Below are 18,317 nucleotides of genomic sequence, written 5' to 3' on the forward strand. Positions count from 1 at the left end.
CGACATAAACCACGTCACATTGTGAGATTCTGCAAGCATGATAAGAGGCTCATATGAAACGCATTTTTGAAAACATCGACATTCAACGTATCCTGTGGTTTGCAAAAATGTACAGTGGCGACATTTTATAAAGCCATTGCATTGTATCTTCTGCAACTGTCTTAAAAAAGTTTGTCATAAACTTTCAGTGTGACTCCTTGGAGGGATTATGAGATGTTTGATAAATATGGACTCTGATTTCTGCCTCCTTGAGATACCTCTCTGACAATACTAAACCTCTATAACTCTACATTAATAAACATGCATCCCAATGTAATGTCACTGATTAAGAAGTAAAAAAAAGGATGCTTTTGATAAGAATATAAACTCTGAAGCCAGTTTACAGCAACTTTAAGGACTTTTTAAATGTTTTGTTGTTTTACCATTTTGAATCACACTGTAACCATTAACAGAAAAGGTCAGTAAAATATAAAAAAAAAATATAAAATATATATATATAAATGAATCACTGTCAACTCAGTGGAGACTGAACAAATTTAAAAAAATGTTTGTTGGCACTGCGTTTGTGTGAGTAGATGCCAGACAAATAACTTGCTTATTAAAAAATGTAGCTCTTTAAATTTATCCCAAGAGACAAATCTTCAGTAAATTTTGTCAAAGCAATCAAAGTAGATGAATACATACATTTTTAATGAAGGTTCCAGTGAAAATTGAATTTTGCAGATATTAATCACTACTGCTGCTATACAGTCAGCTAATTTATGTAGGACTTTATGAATTTTAAATTATCTTTCCCATATTTCCCTCATCAAGAGGAACCAGAAACTAGTGAAAATGTAGTAAAGTTATAAAGTGTAGGCAGGCATCCAAAAAGTTAGACCAGCAGGGGGAGACCACCTGTAGCGGTTTACAGTCTGTCCTCTTCCTCTTCACTCCTGGTAGTTCTATGAGGGATGTTCGCCAGCCGGCAGTCAGAAGAAGGACCCTTGGGCCCACACTTGTAAAAAAAGCACCCACTTGCACATCATTGGGTCCATTGGTTGCTGAAAGAAGATTCTATCAAAGTCTGAGGAAATGTCCCTACTCCTGAATTAATTTATTACCTCAGTAAACATTGTAATCAATGGTTTATGGCCTATGGTCTCAATGGCTAGTTTCAAGTCTTCCTCCATACAAAGTGATGATGATTCAGGAAATGATGGTCCCATTTTGAGTAAAATAGACTGTGAAGCAGGGTATGCTTTCGGTCATGGCTACGTCGTGATTGACAGGTTGCTACCGTGGCAACCTGTCAATCACAACGTAGTGATTGCCACCGTGGCAATCAGCATTGTTCAGTGTTTCTTTGTACTTTAAGGAGTCAGCTGTTCATTAGCATCCCAGGTAAATTTAGAATCCCAAGAACTAGCGTTAGCTGGTAACTTAATCTTCCCCAGATTCACCCACTCGTCTAAATATGGTCACTTCTGGTAAAAAAACAAAACAAAAAAACAAGATGGCCGAGATGAGGAACTCGAGGCTACAAAACTGTAATCCACGAATCAATGGCTGACAGTGACTACATCCACTTCTTATATACAGTCTATGGTCTGATATATAACAGCTGAAAGTTAACATTTTGATTATATCTACTTTTCACTGTATTTTTTTCCTACTGAGGATGTTGTACTGCTCATTGTTCAACTAAGTGCTATTAGTGTCTGAAGTTCCAATGAGACGCATCACTTGCTTTGCAGATGGTTTTCTTGAAAGGGTACTTCACAATTGTGAAGAAGAGACCTCGTTTTATCTTTACAGCCCTTTTTCTTTTGCCATCTCTGTTTTCTTTTCTTTTTTTCCTACTCTGCAGTCCCGGAAATTGCCACAATCATTTCTTTATATTTTTCAAGAGCTAGAAATTGAATTCTCAAGGGTGCATGAAGGAGGGTGGATGAATCCTGTTGAGCTGCAAACTTTTCTCTTTTTTTACAAACACAGACACTAAAGGAAGCTCACACGCATGCACGTAGAGAAGGACACCCTGTGTGCGTTCGGGATTCCCTAACAGCGGTTGGACAACACTCTTCGTCACCCCTGGTGTGAGCAGGAAAAACCTACTGCAGGCTTCCCATCTGTTCAACTCCAGAGTTATGGCAGAGATCCATCACATCACACACACACACACACACACACACACACACACACACACACACACACACACACACACACACACACACACACACACACACACACACACACACACACACACACACCTCATTCATAAAGTCGGTCAGACTCTCATCCACTGGGAGCAGAGTGTGAGGGAGAGTAACAGCGGGGTAAGAGAAGCTCCTCCTGAAGTCTAGTTTTAACATACTGTGCCATTTAGAGCCATTACCCATTCACCCTGCTGTGCAAGCTCAGTGTATGAAAAGAGTCCTGACTGTTTGGATACAAACCTTAATATAGCTTGAAATGAACTGCAGTACCAGCTCGCTAAGAGAGACCGGACTTTAAATCTTGAATGTGCAAAAAACATGTGTAAACACTGTCTCTGTTTCCCCTACTCACTACTTCTTATACAACACACAAGTGGTGGAGAGTTCATTTGCTTAATTTACTTAGCTTCCCATTGGTGTTCCTTTTCATATTCAATCCGAACATTTGTGGATGTGTGTGAACAGATTGATTGAAAAGACTACGTTTGGTGCAAAGGTACTTACAGTATTCAACAAGCTTCGTGTGTGTGTTGTAGAAGCAATTTGATGTTTCTGTGGTGAAAAAACTCAAGAGCACTGATGCTTAGCTTATCAATTCAGTGATAATAGTGAAAATATTCTATATTTGTATTTGGCAAAAACAACCACTACACTAGCTGATTTGTTTGAGTTTTTCAGTGACTGTGCTGAAGGTGTAATCACTGGGATAGATTTCAGGGTTTCCTCTGCCACTTTTTGGGCCTTCTGAGAAAATAAATAACAGCTGGAACTTCAGCTGAGGAATGAAGCGTTTGAGCAAGAAGCACAGCAGGTGTTGTGACTGAAGAGGGAGGGTAACTGTCAGCTGTAAACAAGCAGGAGGATGCTGACGCTACAGTTGAACGTGGATTTTAGGCATGATCAAATGAACTACCATTAGCATGCTTGCATTCGATATTTCCCTTTGAAATGTGGTAGAAAAAATGTATATATAATACCCTTAAATTGAACTTAAGTAGGGGAGAGCCTGTATGAAATTAGCATAAGATGAAAGTAAGGCAGTGATTTTCTGAAAGCCCTTAGCTTAACTATGTTAATAACAGCACACGACACAACACATATGTGGATTCGTCATACTGACGCTGTGTTTTACCCGGTAAGCTGTTTTAGATCACGTAAAGTACATCCAAAGTGGTTTTTTTTTTTTTTAAATGCAGAGTTGCCTTTATTGTTTCATGTGTCATAGTCATGATCATCTGATAGAATACTACTTTAACACATCCTGAAGTTTGCCATGTCAAAGTTTTTCCGTTTTCCCTTTAGGAGTCATTGTCTCGACGAAGGTAACAGATGTTTCTTTAGTCCCTCTACAGAAATAATGATTTATTAAAACATGTATGTCATATTTCACCGACAGAATATGGCTGGGAAAGTGTGGATGTAGTGTTTTTTTTTGTCTGCACTGGTCCCATGAGGCATATACTGAGGATGCCGAGCACGAGGCTAGATCTGTAACAACTGTGACAATGAATGAAATAAGATAAATTAAAGACCAAAATATCTTTGCAATTACATATTAACAAGAAAACTGTACAACATTTTTGATAGAAACAATAATAATATTCACAATTAAAGTTTATACCGTTGAGCTACTTTATTCTCACCTGTGTGTGTCTTTTATCCTGACTGTCAAAAGTAACACTTAAAATAGTCTCTCTGTAATGTTATCTTTTAAAATGATGCCTATCTGAAAAATGTTCCTTTCATACCGGGTCTCCCTTACTGTACTTGAGTAAACGTACATGATTTTTCTTATGTGCAGTTCTTCCAAATCGCCATTGATCGACTCCAAATTGACGACATTGTGATTAAGCTGAGTTAACTCCCACTGTGAGGGGGATTTCTGCCTCCTCCAAAGAGCTCACACAAGCCTCCAAATTAGAAAAAGTGGTTCCTACTTGCCCTCAGCTGTCGTCCTTGATTGTGTGGGCATGGGTTTCTGCTTTCTCCACTTATGCTGCCACACTGGCCTCTGCCAGCTGGTTTTCAGACACTTTAAGCCCATTATTGAAACGTGTCCGTCTAAAAAACATTCTGGGCTGGACCCCGAGAAGAAAATTCAGAGGGTTAAATATACTTAATGTATATTGTTCTTTCACTGACTGTGTCCAAGTGGCAAATGGCCATTTTTGTCAATCTCAAAAGACCTTCATGCCCAACTGTACAGCATAAATACATATGTTAACAGCCTGGTCCAAAAAATGTTTTTTGCCTTTATTGCTAATATCCTAGTACATGAGTGAAATTGTATTTAACTCACCAGTTTAAGTTTTATTAAGGCTTAAATGTATGCATAATTAAGAGCGTGCCGGCTTTGAGTGACAGGTAGGTGCAGTCTCAGGTTGCTAGCTGCTAGCTGTCTGCTCTGCTATCGACTTTAAACTTCACAAAGTCTCCACAAAAACCTATGGATGACGTCACAGAGAAGACGTTCATAGTCTTTACAGTCTATGGTCTCGTTGCCACAGTGAGGTTGCCAGGTTTGATGGACATGCTGCACAAAAGGGCTGGGTGGATTCATAAAACCACAAATTGGAGTCTTTATATGTCTGTTATTGTTTGGATCAAACAAATGAGATACAGTCTGTCGTTTTTTTTTTTACTTTGGACTGAGCCAGGCTGGCACCGTGTCCTGACTTTAAAAATCTATGTGTCTTATTTTAGCAAATCAGAGGATTCCCAGAATCCAGTTAGCTGTTGCTGTTTCTAAGTCAGCCATAGCAACGCACTCAGAAGCATTCAGCACCACGGCCAGCTCCACTCCCATGTACACTGTAATGTCCTGTTTAGTTGTTATTCACACATCAAATCCACCCAAAACAGCACAGTGGTTTTCATAAAAAAAAACTCACAATTTGCTTGTTGGTGTCGATTTGAGGGCTGAAGTGAAAAGCCGATCAGTTGCAGTTGTTGTATTAAATCAACATAAATACAGTTCCCTAATTGTCCCACCTTGGAACAGAGATTTAGAGAAGTTGAACTGAAAATGTAATAGGTTGTCTGACTGGAGACCAACTGAATGAACATTTTATTACACTTGATTGTACGCAACCTCAAACCGGGAGAGGAACAACCTTGAGCTTTTTTTCCATCATCACCCTCAAGTGCTACCCAAAGTAGATATTTCCAAAAAGAGTTGTACAGACAGAAATTCCAAAAACTGCAATTAGGGAGCAAGTGATCAGCCTAACAGTCTGTGGAGGACTATTGCTTTTTGCAGATTTGTTGCACAGTGAGAGACCACTTTCTGCTCCATAGCAACAACGCTTAAAGAAAATAAAAACTCAGCTCGAAACAGTGTGTTGTGATCATTTAGGAGTATTTTGTTCATGTATGCTTTAATGATGGTTTTGTAATATGGGTGGTTATACTGGAATCATGTCAGCCTCTCAAAACGTCAGCAGCATTTTCTCAAAGGGTGTAATTTAAAATGTATCTTTATGGATCTCTATGGGATATCAGACCTTTTGCAGTGACAAATGTAATAGGATATAAAGAAAAAATGAATGGGAGTTCATTTTTGACCTTGGGAACTTTATGTGCAAAACGTAATTTCAGCTCAAATGTTAACGTTCAGACGGCTCACGTGGTCTTCGTCTGTGAATGGTACTGTCGAGAGGACATCTGTTGGTCAAACTTATTATAGAAATGTAATTTTTGGTATCGTCTATAAGTGCAACCTGCTTTAGAGTTGGAGTTGGAATTTCCAGCCCCTTGTGAATCAAATGTAAAATGACATTATAAAATCTCATAAATATCAATTTGGTTATCTGCAGCAATGGTTTCTTTAAATTGGTTTAAGCTTCCATTGATATTATTAGAGATGGCAGCTTGGCTTGTAGAGTCAGAGGCTGAATTTTAGTTTTTTGTTTTTTGCTCAAGGATGAATGTGTGCTCATCCTCCTTTTTTGGGATTTCCTGCTTGAAAGTTTAGTGATGGTACCCAGTCTTTCTCACATCGAAAAAACTAAATCAACTTCCTGCACTGCTTCCAACAGTGTCTCACACAAAGATGCTCATTATCAAGCAGGTCTACCTGAGGCAACATACAAACCTTTAAAAAAGCCAAACTTGAGCGGACTGCAGCTTCACTACCTCCTGCAGTTCCTTTTTTTACTGCATCGCCCCAAGGAGACTAAAGCCTGGACGTCCTTGAAGTCTCATTACTAATTTCCACTTCTCCTTAGAGCAGTGGTTCCCAACCTTTTTCCTTAAGAGACCATTTTCTACCATTGAGTAAACTGCCGACCCCTGACCAAATGATATATTTTAGGTGTATTTCATATTATATTCAATGAATAAAAAGAATAGCACAAACAACCGATGAACTGTACAATTAACCCAAATAGTTAATTACAAAAGTTTTAGCTTTGGAAGAATTTGAGCAGATTATTTCCTGTGAATATTGCGACAGAGATGAGTTTTTTGGGGTTTATTTTTATAAACTTTTTACATAATTATCAGTCTGAATTATGTATTTCTTTATGGTCTACAGTTACATGCCTACTAGGCTTCTTTTTTTGACACATTCAGTGTTTTCTTCCCCCCTGACGCTTGGCCATTGTTCTATCAGCTCTAGTTTTTGATGCATGCTTTTTCTAATGCAGGACGAGGCTGTTTGGCAGAGAGGGGGGGCTCTAGTACTTTGTTGGCCACTGTTGCTCAGAGGTAAAGTGAGTCATTCTTCAATTATTGAAGATCAGCATTACAATCCCCGGCTCCTCAAGTCCATGTCAATCTATTCTTGGCCAAAACACTGAACCTGGCAAGTTGAGACGTGATAGTATGACGTTGAGGTACCAGTGCTTGGGAATCAATGGCTTGGAGAGTTTTCTTGGCATTTCAGCATCTAGTGGCCATTAGAGGAAGTGCAGCTGAAAACAGATCTATGCCTCCTTATAAATATTACAGTTTATAAAAAAATTCTTGTAGAAAATTTTAAACTGCAGTGACTATTTCTCAAATAATGTTCCTGTGATCCCCAAAAAAGTCAAACGGGCATCTTTGTCTCGCCCCTCGCGGTCTGATAGGACTCACAAGGCACCTTTAGCACCTGAATCAGATGCACTAGGCTTTCAAGTAACTTTAATGTAAACCCCGTGGCATCATTATTACTAATATTTAGAGAAAATGCTGCTGGAGTGTAATTACATAAGCTTAAAAAAACTAACATGCTGAGTGGTCCAAACAAACCCATGACTTACCCCCAGGATACTAGAGTTAGAAAGTGTTTGTGTGGGCAATATGATGTATTGTTTACATTTTACTTTGTTTATATAGTTATGTAAAGCCCAACCAAGATGTTTTTCCTAAACCTAACAAAGTAGTTTTTTTGCCTTAACCTAAGTAAATGAGAATATGTTGAAATAATCCAATGTGAAGCCACTTTAATCCAGTTAAAAGAAAGGTCAAAGACCTAGAACAAACCTTATAGGTTGTTATTTAATCCTATTAATGCATTTTGAATGGCACCTTTTTTGAAAAGGATTCATGCGGAATGATTTGTGCATGAAGAGGGAGATATCAGTGTTCATGTTCAGAGCTCAGAAGAACATTTAGTTCCTCTGTGAGCCACTCACACACACACACACACACACACACACACACACACACACACACACACACACACACACACACTCACTGTGTATGTTCACATCTGTGGCTCTGGAAGTTTTTTGGGGGGAGATAAACGAGGTGCTGGGGGGGGGACAGGGACTCTTCTCCGGACTGACAGACACCCCTCCTGCCCTCCTGCCCTGGTCCTGGTATAAAAAAAAAAAAAAAAAAAGAAAAAAGGCACATGTGTGAGTTGAGCCGCATCCAGACGCACTGGCCGCCGCTGGCTGATGCTCTCCTCCTCTCCTCCTCCTCCTCCTCCTCCTCCTCCTCCCACCATCACCCCCTACACCACCCCGCCCACCCCACCTCATCTTGGTGGTGTTGTGCGCAAAAATCTCCAGCGCCGGACGGACGGACGCAGTTTTTGACGGCACAGAAACGAGCGGCACTGCGGGGGGATATCCGAGAGAGAGAGAGAGAGAGAGAGAGACATATAACATCCAAAGCAGACATGGATATTTAAAGGGCATTTGATATTTTTTTTAATTTTTCATCTCTGTTGTGTGTGTGTGTGTGTGTGTGTTTTTTTTAAACACCCCTGTGATGTTGCTTTTGCCCCGGAGGTGTTAATGAAACCTGCTCGATGTCTCTCATCAGTTTATAACCGAAACAAAATGAGGATTTCTTCTCGCTACTGGTTTCTGTTGATATTCTCTGGCTTTTGGGGACTGGCAATGGGTGCTTTCCCGAGCAGCGTTCAGATCGGTGAGTGTGAGAGCCTTTTAAAATGTTCATTCCGACCAGACCATAAATCATGTGAATGAATGTGAGGACGTCCTGTCTGCTGCCATGTAACACCCCGGCACCACTCAAAGTGGGAATTGTTAATTTCCCTTCTGCAGTCTTTTATGTTTTCTTCTTTAAAATATCACGTGCAGGGAGACAGTGTGCTTTCCACTGTTGATGATGTGCATGTTTAACTAACACACACACACACACACACACACACACACACACACACACACACACACACACACACACACACACACACACACACACACCTAATGCGCTTTGTATCTGCAGGCTACAGTGTGTATCCCAGTGCACTCCGCCACTGCAGCAGATCAGGGCAGCAAAAGAGAGTGTGTGTGTGTGTGTGTGTGTGTGTGTGTGTGTGTGTGTGTGTGTGTGTGTGTGTGTGTGTGTGTGTGTGTATTCCCTATGCAGGCTGCCTGTGTGCATTGACCGCTGATAACATGCTCCCAGACCCCGCTGCAATAAACCTCTGCCACGGTCCCAGGGGGCCTTACAGCTCCACTCTTTTTTAAATATATTTTTAACGTTTTTATACATCTGCATGTTTCCATTAAACAACTTAACAGTCGTGGGTGGAAATAAATGTGATGGATTCATGGTTTTCATTTCACCAGCGGACAGATTGACTTGGTTGATTTAAAGGCAGGGAATGAAAAGAAGGGCAAACTGTGACCTCCAGTTGGTGATCATCACAAACCTCCCCAAAAAAAATCAATTATCAGTAAAGCAGTCAGTCATGCTGTTTTGTGTAAAATAAAAATCCTGATGTAGGTGTTTAAATCTTTTTTTTTTAGCATTTGCTCAAACTGACTTTTTTTTTGTGTGTGGCTTTATCCTCCACTGCACTGTAGCGGAGTGGAGGCGCATCAGGACCAGTTGGGCTGATGAAAAATGACAAGCTGCTCAAATGATTCTCCTTGTCTTTTTATATCAATGTGATACCCGAATCCCCTGCCCCTCCGGGGGAGGTCAGAGGTCAGGGTCCTGTTACAGACAGCACCCCTGGAACTGAGGACACTTGAGCTGGGTGGGGGTTTAAACTCACATCAGTGAAAATGCTGCCATCATGATGAACATTCAAGTAATGTTTGCTTCTGATTTAAGCAAAACTACTGCTGTGTGTGTGTGTGTGTGTGAATATTTTTTTGGTCACACGTTTTCTGCAATTTCAGACACATATTCCTGGTGTTTTCAAATTAAAAGCATTTAACAAAATCGTTTGGCTCACAGCATTTCTGCAAATGATAGCAAACATTGCTGATGTAATACCAGTGTCGTCATATTTCCCCTCTCAGCCCTGTAATTGAGCTCTGGGAGGGTAAAAATCCACTATGTGCCAGTGATTCCTCACCAACCAGGCTTCATTTAACCCTAGATCTAATTTTGAGCAGCCGAAACAAAGCTCCATCGGTAGTCAGAGATGACAAACATCTCTCCAATCGACACTTCTCAGCTTCATATAATTGTCACTGAAAAATCAACACTTATTAGCAGTGGAACATTTACTGTGCACAAATGCCTGCAACACAGAAACAAGTGCACAAATACAGCCTTGGCAAACATGCTTCACCACTGCCACAGATTCATTCTGATACCATTGATATGTGTACAGATGCATCACTAAAAGGTCTTTCATAGTTCTGTAAGATGCTACAGGTTCTCTTTTAAGGATCCTGAAGCTGTCGTCACTTCTTAAGAATATCCTAACAACATCTGAGTGGCTGTGTGTGTGTGTGTGTGTGTGTGTGTGTGTGTGTGTGTGCGGGAATGTAATCTGTCTGCAACTCTTTAGAGATATTTTACTGAGGTGTTGCCATATTCTTAGACTTAATGAGACCGTTCACATCACCACAAATGGAAACTCCATTCACACCTAGTATTAACACGTGATCATGATAAGTAAAAACACACACACGTTGCTGCAGAATGCATTGCAATTGGAATTGGCCAGACCACATCTGAAGGTGATCTGGCTCACATGGATCTCAGCCTGGTGTTTATGACATCTACTTGCTACATCAAGCTGCTTGCCAAAAAGCTAAAGATGGCAAAGAACGCCCCTTCTTCTTAAAAGAAAAAGAAACTCTTGAGGGACCACAACGAGATGAAAGACGATGGTCATGTGACCAACAGGGGTAGCCGAGCTAGCAGTATGCTCGCAAGCTTCGCCACTGGCTCTGATTATCCACTGACACTTAGCTACATTAGCGTTGTTAGCAAGGCTCTTGTATCGTATATATATACCATCGGCCATTTCCATATGACATCTAACCACTTTGCACATCTTGGTGTCCTCTGGAGGGTATCCTACATTGCTTCTCTCGACGTAAGACATGCTATGCCTGATTTGCACAAGAAGATCTGATTAAATAGCGAGCAGAAGTAACAAGAGCACTGTCGACAGTAGGTGTAAATTTAAAGGCCTGTGATCGGATGTCATCATTTAGATAACAGGCTGTTTGGACACCCAAGACTATATTGATTGCAAGCCATATGGTGGTTATGACGCTTAAAAATCTGGGGCCCCTACATTGTGTTCTTCTGTACTGAATCTCATTTTGTGTAACATCTAGAAGAAGGGAGAGTCGTAGCTGAATAAGTTGGCTTTAGGAAATAGCTTAAGTTTTTTCTCCTCTTTTAATTGGCGGTGAATATAAGTTTTCATATTTGAACCACACATTTCTGCTCCCAACACATCGGGCTTTTAACTAACTCCAATGTCAACCCATTTATGTCATTATAAGATGGTCAGAACAGCAGGAGGTTGGGATTGGTCAAACAAACACAGGACATACACCCAGTAGACTGCTGTTGGCGTCCAATGTTTAAGTCAACATTTACTTATTTTACCGTAGTTTTGCCACATAACTTACATACTTAAGAAATACCAGGTATGTAACAAACAGTTATTTTATGTCAAAAATCTTTTTCCCAAACTCAACCAAGTGCTTTTGTTGCGCAAGTAAACCTTAAACCTACGTAAACCTACAATGGAAGTTTACTTTAAAAAGACACTTTGTATGGAAGGAGCAGAAATTGACCCGCCATCCCTGACACATCCAGAACCTTCACTAGAGGGGAACCAAGAGCGTCATATATTTCATTCATTTGAAGCTTTGGGCCACTGACCAGGTGGCTGTGTTTGACGAGTTGGAAGAGAAAAAGTGTTAGTTCTAAATGTGTAAAGGATATTCCTACTGATCGGTTGCCAAGATGATCTAAATGTTCACACCTTTTTTTTGTAAATAGAATTAACATCTCCTGTGAGCATTTGGTTGCAAGTGTGAGTCAGTGGGACATGAAACCATCACAGTGGAAATGATATGTAATTCATAGCAGCCCCAGTGCTTTTTCTAACCCTTACTAGAGTTATGCAAAAAGATGGAAGAGATTTACATGAATGAGCACCATCAAGGAGTAAACTATTCTAAAGTTTACCTTTTTAAAGAGGTCAGCCATAAAAAGAACACCCTGGCATTTTGCTTTATGTGACATTTATATGGCCTAATCCCAAGAAATATAGCCTTAAGTTAGATTTTTAAATGTGAAGAAAACTGCTTCAAACCTAAAACACCATTGACATTTGCACAACCATGAACAGCATAGTCTAGATCTTCGTATATGAAGAAGGCTGTAATGTCAAAGGAAATTAAAAAGAAAGCAAAAAAGAAACCAAAAGCATATCTCATCTCTGATGCCAAACTGATTCTTGACACTCGAGCATATATAGCGAGCGTATAAACAGTGCTGGTCCAGAAGGATATTCTGAGAATATTATATCACTTTTTGTGCTTGCATTGAAATGAAACAATGGTAATTTACATGCTAATCAAACTGTATCGTACATCGCCACGTAGCCCAGTGGGGATTGAAGAGTCTTGAGTTGCTATAGATTAATACAGAATTGTCAGCCATAGTGATTTACCCGACCAATATTGGTCTTTTATTACATTTCATATATTGTCCAGTCAGCTGTGTCTACCTCTGATATGATAGAGGTTCCTCTCTGACCAAAGCTAGCTACTAAAACAGTCTGTGAAACCCTAATGCATATTTGATAAAAGCTTTCAAACCTCATGTTGAGGTTTTCCTCACAAGAAAAACAGCAGATGTTTGATCAAATGCCTAATGTAACCTATGTTTACCTGACAAGGACCTTGGTTTCCTGTTGCCACGATCATCCTGGTCATTTCCTCAGTTCTTTTTACTTTAGATATGTGTTTTTGTTATTGTTTTTACCCACGCTGCAAATATGTCCCCAAAACTATTACCAGGTAGTTTTTAGCCACGCTAGCAGTATGTGTCTAAGGATGGCAACATGGCAAAAAAAATTCTGCAGTTGCGGAAGTTCTGGTGGATTCTGCTTTCTCCAAATAGCTTTTCAAATGCAGTACTTCAAAATGTGCATTAAAAATAGGTGATTGGAATATTTAAATGTCTTAGCAACAATAACAGACAGACTGGTTTGGTGCCCATATTAGTCCAATTCTACTTCTCCAATCGGGACCCTTGAAGATGTTCCAGGTTGCCCTCAGCAGTAATGGAATACTGTATATACTATAGTTTAATTTACATTACATTACATTACAGTCATTTAGCAGACGCTTTTATCCAAAGCGACTTACAATAAGTTCACTGTGATCTAAATTTTGTGATCCTCCCCTACAGACGATGTAAACAAATCTCGTTGTTTCCTTTTCTAAAAATGAACTTTTAGTTTACAGCGAAGATGGTACAATTCTAACTTAACAAGAACTATTAAAATGGAGTCTCAATCTGATCAAATAAGAGTGTGTGGCTCTTGAATTCTTGTTGGTTTTCCATCTATTGAAAAGCTGGAGATGAAGATGAGATTGTTGTTTCTGCCTTTCTTCTGTTCAGGAGGGCTGTTCATCAGAAACACTGATCAGGAGTACACTGCCTTCCGTTTGGCAATCTTCCTGCACAACACCAGCCCGAACGCCTCGGAAGCCCCGTTCAACCTGGTGCCTCACGTGGACAACATCGAGACGGCCAACAGCTTCGCCGTCACCAACGCCTGTAAGTCTGTCACATTGTTTTATGTGGTTTTCGTGCACTCCGGGGTTTTGATCTCGGTTAAGCAGGAAACGGAGGCTTTCTGTCTGTCAGGTAACCAGACATGGGTTTAATCAAGAAATATTGACAATATTGGCTTTTTATTAAATGATAAGTCTGTTCTTTTATTGCCAGTCTCTCCATCATTCCTGTGGATAACAAGATTGTACTCAAGTTTTTGAGTTGTAAGTAGGGAGCTGGAAAAAAGGACGAAACTTCCTAATTTTAACATTTCTGTTACGGCATAGATTAAACAAACAAGATACAGAACATCAATTAGTGATCTTTAGAGAAGTTTGCATGGGTATGTTTTAAAGTTTTTATAAAGCTACACTAACCACGTGAAGGGTTGTGTATTGGCAAGATTCTGGGGATAGAATATGCAATTCTAATCCAGGGGTTACGATCAAATGAATTGCGATATGTTGCTTTACTGTAAGCGGATATATTGTGATTTTTTTTGGAATATCTTATTTTAGGAAAACCCTTATAACACATGAACATATGCATAACATTGCAGTCAAAAATGTTTACTTTGTGAATTTAATTGAGAACTGTGGGATCTGCATTTGCATTTATCACAGTCCCTGTATCATCCAACATCAAAACACAGCACACAATGACGAACCACTGTCTGCCACAAGTCTTAGCATGTAAACCATGAATTAAAAATCAATGCAGTGTTTTTGAGAATTGATATAGTATCAGAAAACATAATATCATGGTACTCAAGTGTATCAATACTTTCTCACACCACTATTCACATAACTTGTATGATGCCCTGTTGGACCAATTTTTTGTGATTTTGCTGTGTTCCTAGATTTCAGCAATTATTTTGGTGAGTACAATGTTTTCATGATGGATAGAAATGCTGATTATAATTAGCAGTTAACCATTATATTACTAAAACATGAGTGTCGTTTTCATACCAAATGAAAAAAGTGGAAATGTTTAAACTGACACAAATTTAGGTTGTGTTTCCATCCTGCCACTAAACCAGCTCGTTGTGTGTACATGCGCATGAGTGCATGAGTGTGCATGCACGTGCGTGTGTGTGTGTGTGACGATGTGGCAGAACAGCGGTGTCTGTGAGTGTCTGCTGGTTCACATCTGATCTGAGCAAAGCCGCACACACACACACTGAAGGGGACAGCAGCTGTAAACACAGACAACAGTCACACACAATCTCCTAACTGTAGGCAGTGATTTGGTTTTTTTTTAGTGATGATCCCTGGGGAAACGTCCTCTTTCTTTGCTTCTTTCTAATTGAGTGTGTGTGTGTGTGTGTGTGTGTGTGTGTGTGTGTGTGTGTGTGTGTGTGTGTGTGTGTGTGTGTGTGTGTGTGTGTGCGTGTTCGTGCGGAGGGTGGGGGTTCCCACAGAGACCATAAAGCACTGCAACCTGATGTCTTCTACTATCTGTGTTGGGATCTGGTGTTAGAAAAATCAATGGCTAAATTAAGCAGAGAATGAAGTGCTGTTATGTTTGTTGGGTAATAGAGGGGGTTGTAGTGCGCCGTGATGACCAGAGGCGTATTTCAGAAATGTTCTATCTCTGCAATCAGACTAGGAGCGCAAGTTTTTAGAAAAGTTTTGCTTCTTATTTTTATGTATAACCTTGTAGAGCCATATATTTCCCTTGGTTTTCCCCTCCGGGGTTTCTGAAATCGCATTTTGGTAAATAGGCACAATAAAAAATATGCTGAATTAGCTGTCAGCATAGTTTCATGACTAAAATTAACCCATTTATTTACAGACAGCTTTCACTGGATTACTTTAATACTGAAGAAAAACTTAAAAACATGATGACTCTGAGGCAAGTTCTGTTATAGGGGAGTTAAAATGAGCTCCCTTTTTCATTTGATTTCTAAACGGATTTATGAAAGCTTTAATTGACACTGAAGATAATTATATCCTTGGAGAGTGTAAGGCACTTTGAATCTAAAAACATGTGCATCATGTCTGTGTGTTAAGAATGGACTGAGCTATGACTTAGAGAAGAAGGAATTTTGATGCACCTGTCCATTTCACCGCATGGATAATCTTTGCCTCTGCACCATTGCAGCAAACAACAAGTCTAGTTTTGTCCTTCATCATTAAATTAGCTTTTCTCTGGTGGGTTTTCTTGGTCTTACCTTGAAACCATGCTGCAGTAAACATTCAGTTCAATTACTTTTCTACCTAAAACCAATGTATCTGTATGGTACACGCCTATTAATGACCTCTAAGATGAAGTAACAGAAGATGAAGCTGTACTGATCTCTGTTGGGAACTGAATTGTGTGAGCAGTGGTTAGAATAATGCAGGGAAAAAATTGAAAAGTGGGTAATGAGCACAAGAATAGAATATATGATGAAAAATTAAAACGATTGCAGAGTGTTATACACTGTGTGTATATATATATATGAGCTACTTTAAATATTCTTTATATTGTGCAGCTTCTCTGTTATAAAGTTATAGTTGCAGCATCTGAAACATCTTATTTCAATAATTCTTTTTGCATTTGCTTGTATTTTTTCTTGCAAGGTTACACAGTCCTCGAAACAGGCATTTTGTGTTCACCCGGTCAATACAGATCCTGAAATGAGGCAGTGAGACAGGAAACGTCTTTTCGTGGAGCTCTCAATGACCGTTGCAATAAGAGGAGCGCAGCAGTGGTCCTGTAGTAGAGCCGTGTGTGGGTGTAAACGGTATATTTCCAGGGACAGAAGAAACTATAGGATTTTTCACCTCCAGTCTAATGGCTGCATAGTCACAGGAAGCGAGTCTGCAGTGCATTGATTGGCCAAGCCAAATCAGAGCAGAATTACATGAGCCAATCAATGGCTCTGATAGCTCAGGGCCAGCGGGGAATCTGAGATCGAACCACATCGCCTGCTTTCACTCCCCCTGTTTTACATTTCCCAGTGTCTTTGTTCCTTTTTTCCTTCTTGGCCCGCAGTTTTTGCTCCATTATCGGTGGCCCTGGGATAATGGTTATGAATAGGCAGTGTTTAAGGGCATCGCATACATTTGGGAAGGGGAGATGAGAGAAGGAGCTCATTTGTGAAGAGAGATTAGGCCATTCAGGGGCTCAACGTTCGGCTGTCAGGAAGGCTGATGGGGACAATTGGTGGGAGGACGGGGAAAAATGTTGTTGTATGTTCCCCATTGTCACTGATAATCATTCAGTAGTCCCAGACACTGATAAATCCTGTTTAATTTGTTTGATTAACTGTATAGTCTCCATATAATTCACACTGGGGTTACCAGTGTTACTGGTGTCGTACTGTGACTCGAAGCTACTTATTGGATTTTTATTATGTTGGTTTTCTCACAAAACTTTCAAAGGTCCTACTGTTAGTAGTTTACACAGCAATGTATTTAATTCTCAATAATTGCGGCGCAGCATTGATATTTAATGTCTCCAAGAGGAGGAGAATTTTTTTCGTGGTGTTCAACTCTGTTGGGGGAAATTGGGCTTCTGCCCACAAAGGAAATATTACAAGATACGTAAAAGCATTCTTTCAGTTCATTATAAGACAATAACCAAGTCCTTAAAATAGTATACTCTTAATGTGCACCATATTTTGCTCAGTTTTTCCAAAAAGTTATATTGTGTTAAACAAGCTAAACTTAGAGCATCCCTATAGTGTCTTTTAAAAAGCAACATTAGTCAGGTTTCCCTTCAAATGAAATGCAAATTGCAACTTTATGGAAAATCTGCAAAAGAAAATGAAAATGAATGTGCTTTTCCATTCACTACTGATATGCGAATATTAAGAATTAAGCTGGTGGCGCTAATTTTCCGGTCAGGTGCCATTGAAACATGGAGAGGAAGAGGGCACAATGGAATGATGTCGTTAAAACCAGTCAAACCTCGAGTAATGGGAAAGCCATGTAGAAATAGAAATATGGCACAAAGAGATGATGTTTCTTTGCTATGTTGTTGTTTCTCCAGTGGAGTGGGAACTTGAGTGACAAATATACTTCACGTCTGTTTCTATTGCATATTGTTCCAGTTTCTTTATTTTTTGCTACACCAAGGATATGTCTTAAGATATTTATATTTAAATATATTTATAAATTTTTTTATTGTCAACAAACCCATAAAAAGACCAAAACCAACAATGAACTAAAACTGCAGCCATAGCCTGATACGTTATCTCGGTGTACCATACAGCTTAATCTTTACACATCAGTTAGTCACAGTGTTCTGTACACACTCTATAGTTTATTTTGGGTCAGTCCCAGTCCTGGTGCAGTTAATTCTCTATAGAGCACCAAAAATGTATTAATCCGCAACTGAAAATAGTCCCCAGCAAAAGCTCATTTTATGCCTGTTTAAGTAATGTTTGCATAAAGCTAAAGCTGCCCAGATGTGTTGAAAGTATGAAAGTATGTACTTGTGACCAATATTCAAAGACGTACACCTTCAGTTGGAACAAATGGGCTTGTGTGCAACAGACAAAACAGGGAAGTCTGAGTAGTATGTTGTTTGTTTCAGTCTTTTAATGGGGTTTGTAGAGAATAGGAAAAGTTTAGAATAAAACCAGCCTAATCCTTTAAAACAAGACTATGCAGCACAATCTTCCTCTTCAAACTGAAAGGTTGAATTCAGAAGCACTATAATTCTGTGCTGTGCACCAGA

The 18,317-nt window shown here is 39.7% G+C and overlaps 1 protein-coding gene across 3 annotated transcripts in view; it reads left to right on the top strand.

Moving 5' to 3' along the window:
• Positions 1-8,470: 8,470 nt before the first annotated feature.
• The window catches only part of gria4b (glutamate receptor, ionotropic, AMPA 4b), a 109,381-nt gene continuing 99,534 nt past the window's right edge, over positions 8,471-18,317 (top strand). For all 3 annotated transcript variants that reach the window (XM_054626192.1, XM_054626193.1, XM_054626195.1), the window contains exons 1-2: positions 8,471-8,561; positions 13,494-13,652. In XM_054626192.1, coding sequence (XP_054482167.1) covers positions 8,471-8,561; positions 13,494-13,652 — 250 coding nt within the window. The remainder of the gene's footprint in view (positions 8,562-13,493; positions 13,653-18,317) is intronic.

Source organism: Anoplopoma fimbria, chromosome 24 (assembly GCF_027596085.1).
Source record: "Anoplopoma fimbria isolate UVic2021 breed Golden Eagle Sablefish chromosome 24, Afim_UVic_2022, whole genome shotgun sequence".
NCBI classification, from domain to species: Eukaryota; Metazoa; Chordata; class Actinopteri; order Perciformes; family Anoplopomatidae; genus Anoplopoma; species Anoplopoma fimbria.